This window comes from Arachis ipaensis, chromosome B08, assembly GCF_000816755.2.
Source record: "Arachis ipaensis cultivar K30076 chromosome B08, Araip1.1, whole genome shotgun sequence".
In the NCBI taxonomy this organism is placed as follows: Eukaryota; Viridiplantae; Streptophyta; class Magnoliopsida; order Fabales; family Fabaceae; genus Arachis; species Arachis ipaensis.
In genome coordinates, this window is record NC_029792.2 from 127,518,334 (window position 1) to 127,525,657 (window position 7,324).

At 32.3% G+C, this 7,324-nt stretch overlaps 1 protein-coding gene across 1 annotated transcript; it reads right to left on the reverse strand.

Annotated features, from left to right (window-relative positions):
- On the reverse strand, positions 348–3,488 carry LOC107613371 (serine/threonine-protein kinase SRK2A). Its single transcript, XM_016315339.2, has 9 exons — positions 2,989–3,488; positions 2,674–2,748; positions 2,450–2,551; positions 2,309–2,362; positions 2,116–2,208; positions 1,919–2,011; positions 1,571–1,675; positions 1,380–1,478; positions 348–985 (listed from the first exon to the last, which is right to left on the reverse strand). The coding sequence occupies exons 1-9, from the start codon at positions 3,106–3,108 to the stop codon at positions 653–655; spliced, it is 1,074 nt and encodes a 357-aa protein (XP_016170825.1). The 5' UTR covers positions 3,109–3,488; the 3' UTR covers positions 348–652.

The window sequence follows — 7,324 nt, forward strand, 5'->3', positions numbered from 1 at the left end:
ATATACAACAATATTTTATGTATAAAGTTTTTTTAAACTACAAAAACAAGTACGTATAGGCCGAAAATGAAAAAGTTGTCAACGATGACAACTCTGGCAAAATTAAGATAGATGTATGCGACTTTGTTTCTGGAAATATAAGCAATTTACAAGATTTGGACTCATCAGTTACAAAAACCACCAAGCAACAATCATAACTTGAATGCTCATCTCATTAGATGCATCACTCTACTTTGAACAAAAAGCATTTTGACCATAAATATTAGTAAGTTAATAAGGAAATGTAACATAGGAGGTAATCAAGCAACCACTATAATTTCTTTGTCCACACCAAAAGAGGCAACACATCAAAAAAGATTGGAGAACAAAAGATCCTCCTTATATATAAGAGCATCATTTCCAGTCTCTTGAGTCTTAACTACTATTCTTATACATGGCAATTTAGAATGTAATCTAATGTTGTTCTTATACATGGCATCCATTGTGATACAAGTACAAAATTACATCAACAGACCATACATTAGAATGCCTCATTGGTTTAAAGCAGTTCTATTTATAACTATAATACACATAAATAAATAGCTGTTTTTTTCCAGAAACTTTTTTCCTTTTCTTTTTTATAGTTTTAACCAGTACACAAGAATTTGACTGCTTAACTAACTTGGAATTCTCCACTTGCATGAACCTCTTTGACCCTCTTATCATACTCATCTTCTTCCTCTTCCTCCTCCACTTCTTCCTCTACTTCTTCTACTTCTTCTGCTCCTTCGTCATCTTCGCCTTCCCAGCCAAAACCTTTGACAGGCCTAGATACTGGAGGCAGGTTTCTCGCCTCTCCCACAATTTTCATTATCTCCTCCACACTCTGAACATGAAAGTTTGGATTGTCTCTCTGGTAATAGATAGCTTGAGCCGGTTCAGTTAGCTCTCTTGGAAGATTTTTTAAAAACCATGGGTGGTTCTTAATTTCCTTTAGTGTGATTCTCTGGAAAACAATATTATCTGGCAGTTAGCTAAAGATAAACAAGCCTTAATTCCAAAATGTAGTTTGTTAAATTTTCAAGAGTATCTTGTTTTCTTGTTTGATAAAATTCACATTCTAGCTATTATATGTTCTTCATTTTGAGCGTACAAAATTAATCAGTTTCTGGATATCAAATTTTCAGAACAAGACTAACATAAAGTGTCATAACTTTCAAATATTTAATATATAGTTTGAAAACCTGTCTATCAAAAATAAATGCATACTTCTAGATGATAGAAGAGACAAGATACACAACAACATCAACATCAACAACAACAAAGTCTTAATCCACAAGGTGACAATCTAAATTGCAATAGCAGTGAAAAAAGTTTAGTTGGTAAAAGTTACTGCATACCCTCAATGGATTTGCAACAAATATACGAGCGAGAAGTTGTCTACAATCCTGAGATATGTGAACATAATCAGGGATTTTGTATTGAACACTCATTATACGCTGCAAAATAGAGTAGAAGATAGCGATAAGAATAATGTGAAAAATATCAAAAGAAACACCTTAAAGTTGTTATCACAGGGCAGGAAACAAACCTGAATTGTTTTTCTGAAATTCCTCGGGTCATCCTGGTCCTCGAATGGATATGCTCCAACCAACATGACATAAAGAGTCACTCCACATGACCACACATCAGCCAACTAAAACAACGTTTAGAAGAGTAAACATTGTAGGAATCACAATCATATCCATGGAATTTTAAACTAGGGATGGTCACAAGAGAAAAGAAATAATACTAGGGATGAGTGAATAAGTTACAGAACAAATTCCACCCTCTCAGCCCCTCCATATAAAATATAAAAGCTTAAAGATGGAAAGGTGAAGATTCAATCCAATGAGAGGAACCCTAGAGAACCAATTCAATGTGGAGCAAATATATTTACCTTGCCATCATACTCTCGCCTAGAAAGAACCTCCGGTGCTATATAAGCTGGTGTTCCAACAGTTGATTTGGGTCGCGAATGCAGCAAAGATGACTATACAATGAAAAATGAACACTCAAAAACTATAATAATAACAATAATAGTAAAATACTTAGTATTATACAGAATCTTTAAGCTTGATGATATAGTTCCAATACCTTGGAATAACCGAAGTCACAAATTTTTAAGCGAGGTGCTGGACTTCCATCTAAAAGGGTATTTTCTAGCTTCAAATCTCTGTGGCATATTTGCTGCAAAGTGAAAAAGAAAATTAAAATCTTTAGCCCTCGCTTCCCAATTTGCTAATTTCTAAATAAGGGAAATGCCGCAAGCCCGCGATTTTCGAAATACCATATTATGACAGAAATGGACACCAGAGATCAGCTGCTGAAAGAAATATCTAGCCTGAAACAATCACCGGGAAGAAAGTTAGACATGACAACAAGAATAAGGCAGCAAAATAAAACAGAAAATCATAAGACACAGGGTAACCTCGTCTTCACTGAACCTGCCAGCACTGCATATCCTCTCGAAGAGTTCTCCTCCGGCAGCATACTCCATTACTATAGCTAGATGCGTCGGAGTCAACACCACCTGCAAAATCAAAACACCATTGAAACCAAGATATCAATATTTGTTATGCATAGTGTATTACTATTAATTACTCAACAAAATAGAAGTTATCCATCAGAGTTGAAACAAGTGAAATTCTTTACCTCCTTGAAACGAATTATATTGGGGTGCCTAAGGGACCTGTGGTTGATAATCTCTCTAGCCACGTTCTCATCAATCTGAAATCAAAATTAATAATTAATTTCAAATAAAAACAATAATCCTTTCACTATGATAAATTGTATTCAAATCAGTAACACAGATAGATACCTACCTCTTAATGCTTAATAATAATAATAATAACAACAACAAAAGTTAGATAATTGGATTGAATTACAAAACTAAACCATGATGGATCAAAAGATCTAACAATTTAGAAGAACTGATTGAATAAAAAAAGGGGGGGAAAAAGTGAGAACCTTGCGGCCACGCTCGATGTATTTCATTGCGACGAGCTCCTTTGTGACCTTGTTCCTCATGAGCCTGGCAACACCGAAATTCCCAGCTCCCAAATCCTTCACAGCCTCGTATTTGTCCATAGTGATCACAGTTAACCAACGAAACCCTCAATTGGATCCTCAACAGAGACAGAAACGGAATCGAAATAGAATCAGAGGGTCATTCTGTCCATCAATTCGATCAAAAGGGTACCCAAAGCTGGTCGCTTTTCACTGAATAGAAACTTGTTTCTTAATCTCTTCTATTTTGTATAAAATTAGGGACAGAAATAGAGAGAGAGAAAGAGAATAAGATTAGAAAAATGGTGGAGAAGAAGAGAGAGGAATAGAATTGGAATCCATAGCCATGGGGATTATTAGAAGAAGAAGAAGAAGAAGAAGAAGAAGAAGAATGGAGTGAGTGAAAATGAGTGGGAGTGCAGGTTCGTTATCCTTGTTGGCTTTGTTGTCTCGTTCTCTTTCGCTCTCTCTTTTTCCACCTTTTCTCTTTTGTCTTTTTCTTTTCATTCCTTTCTCATTCTTTTTTTTTTCACTTTTTTTATTTTTTATTTTTTAACGAAAAGGTACGAGAAGGAAATTTCTTGTTGAAAATTTTGAATAATAATTTAATTTTGATTAAATAAACAGTATTTTTTATGATGCAGTAATATATAATTAATTGTCCCTATAAAATTATTGTGATAAGAGTAATTTTTAAATTAGAATAAATAATTATTTGTATCCATAAAAGATGAAAACACTGACATATATATATCCACATTAGATCGAAATTAGACTTGTACCATACAAGATGTTCTTCGTGTGACAAAAGTACCCTACGTGACACTCCAACTCTTCAAAAATAAGATACTTTTGTCACACATAAGACATCTTGCGTGAGTAAGTTTAGTTTCGGTTTAGTGTGGGTACGCCTTTTATCTTTCTCACAAATAGTCATTTATTCTTTTAAATTAAGAGCTTGTTTGGGTGAGCTTTTAAGAATGTTTGGGTGAGCTTTTAAGAAAATATCTTTTTTCGAGTTATCTTTTTTTAAAAGATCTTATAAAGAAGTAAAAGTAATTTTATGTTTGGATATCTTATGTAAAAAGGTCTTTTTATCAATCAATTATATTTGGGTATAACAATATAAAAGTACTTTTTTGTTTATTTATTACATGAAAAACATTTTTTTTAAGAAAAAAAGATCTTTTAAAAAAGATGTAAATTACAGCTTCTCAAAAAAAAGATCTTTTTTTGATTTTACTAGTGCTTTTACTTTTACTACTAGAAATTTGCCAAATACGTTAAAAAATAAAAAAAGATCTTTTTTTATTGAAAAAAGATTTTTTTTAACAAAATAATGGTGTCCAAACATGCACTAAGTCTACTCAAAAGTTTATTTGTTCGTTCTTTAACTATATCATCTTTTTTTCTGTATATTTTTTTAATAATGTCATTGTTATTGTTGTTATTTTTTCTTTTTTTTTTGTTGTTTTTTTGTACAGAACACAAATTTTTAAAAGACTACTTATTTAAAATATTAACATGCAACTAATAAAATATAATACAAAAATTTTGGCACGCACAACAAGAAATTTGGTAGACCGTACAAAAAATTTGGTATGTAATACATAAATTTTTGAACATAATACCAAACTAACAAAATATGAAAATGGATCCTCTTTTTTCAATACTTGAGAAAATGCAGTGTGATCTCTCACCATTAACTTATAAGTGGGGTCAAAATTAAATATGAGAGAAAGAGTAATGAAGAGTGAAAGATCACAATTGACACCATCCAGTTTTTTTTTTACTGAAGAGGATCCACTCCCACAAAATACATACAATATAGAAACTTAGTACACAACACAAACTTTTAAAGAACTACAATTGACTCACCCAACTAATAATATATTTATAAAAAAATTTTGTATTATGTGTAAAAATTTTTATATTATAATAAAAAAATTGTGTTGTTTGTAAAAATTTATATGCCCCAGCAAAAAATATGGAGAATGAGAAGTGGTATAATGTATAAAATTATCTGTCTTTCTCTTTTCGTCTTTATCTTTCAATTTCAATCTTAGTCTCTCTTCTAAACACTACCTAATAATACCAACTTAATTATCACGTGAGTCTTAGTCTTTATTACCATCTCATTCTCAGTATCTAATAATACCAACTTGATTACATTTTTTAATTATACGTGACACTATACTTTTTTTTTACTCTAAATATAATAACCCAATATTTGCCTATTTGACATAATTAAATTAAGTTAAAAAAAAGTATAGTGCAAGGGAGGGTTACAGATGGTTATTAAAGAAAACATTAAATTGGAATGCCAACAGTAATTGGAACTGGTTGTGGAACACAAACATTCCAGAGAAGTTCAAATTTACTATGTGGCTTAGCTTACATGATGCTCTACCAACTGAGACCTTTCGATTCAAGCGGCATTTAACTTCTTCAGATATATGTAAGAGATGTAACAAGGCGCAGGAGACTATAGAGCATTGCCTTAGAGACTGTGAGCAATCAAAGGCAATCTGGTATATGTTGGATCCTAGTATCCTGGACTCGACGGCTGGTAATGCTCTTGAAGAGTGGTTTCGGAAGGCCTTGGCTAACAATGAGGCGTCCTTTGGTGCAGGGCTTTGGTGGGTATGGAGACATAGGTGCAATGACATATTCAACACTGACAACCCTTGGACAGACCATAAGGTTGTTGCCTTGGCCAGAATTACCGCCAAGGACTTACAGGTTTACAGGAATCGATGCAATGCTTTTAGGTCTCTCCGAAATTATCTGTGTTGGGAACCACCGGTAGGCAATAGTTTTAAAGTTAATTGTGATGCAAGCTTGTATATGGATTCAAATTTAGCGGGATTTGGGTGTATTATTAGAGATTCTAAGGGAGATTGGATCTCGGGCTGCTCTGGAAGCATTCCCCCTTGGTCTATAATCAGATGTGAATTATTTGCTGCTTGGAGGGGGCTGGTTTTAGCTTGGGATTGCGGTTTGAGGGATATTATATGTGAAACAGATTGCCTTGACATTCTGCCCATCATGCATGAGCTTACAAGTAGGTATCCATCTGAAGTAACAGATTTGGTTCACAAGATTCAGGAACTTTTATCTCGTCCTTGGCTTGTTCACGTTGAATGGGTGTCCCGAGAAGCAAATAGAGCTGCGGATTGGATGGCTAAATATGGTGCCAAGAGTAACTCTAATTATGTTATTTGGTCTGAGCCTGGTGTTGATCTCCAACGAATCATCCGCTCGGATTTAGAATAGTTTTTGCTTTGTTTCTTTCCTTGTTTAGTCACCAAAAAAAAAAAAATCAAAATCTAATTGAGAAAAGAATTTAAGACATTAGAATCTCTTAATTTAGAGTTGATTTGATCTAATTTTAAGATAAAGAATCTCATTTTTTTTATCATATTTGCAAAAAATCGTATCAAAATCTAATCTCTAAAGTATTTTTTGAGAATACATATTTAATGTTGGACATTTTTATCGAAAATAAAATTCGAGTATATTGTTGTCAATAATAAAATTATTCGGATACATTTTTGGTAATTTACCCTTTTATTTTAAAAAAAAAATTCCGTTATTATTGCGCATACAAAATCTGACCTCAACGGCCCAACGATAACTTGGCCGCGGGATCTTAACCCTTCTTTACGATAAACCATCGAGCCTATATGAAAGGAAGTTACTAGTTCTCCTAAATATGATGACACTCACATTTACTAATCCTACCTTTAAGATATATTCTGACTTAATTGTGGATGTATCTTTACAGGCAACTCCTCATCATTTACACATCTAAATTCGAAAACTAAGAAAATTCTCAGTTCCAAAAACAGCGATCTCCGATATTTTAGGTAACTCACTAATAACTATTTTGTTAAGTGGTATATAATTTCTTCGAAAAAATTCGAGAATGAAAATGTTAAGTTAGTTATTTTTGAGTAAGAGAAAAAAAAATTCTAAACGGCTCATGATAATTATCTTGAAAGACGACGAGTCCTTCAACAAAAAAAATACACATCTGTCAATATTTTCTATTAGTATTAACGGAATAACCGAATAAGCTTACATGACATGTTAGTTAAACTGTTGATTTATCTATTAAGAACTAATTAGAATTAACAAATTCTTTTTTGTTGAGAGTCTTGTTGTCTTTTAAAGATAATTATCAAGGACGTTTAATTTTTATTTTTATTTTTATTTTTATTTTTGTATTATTTTTTTTAAATATATTAGCTAAATTTACTGTGTAAAATTAAATGAAGAATATATTAGTAATTAA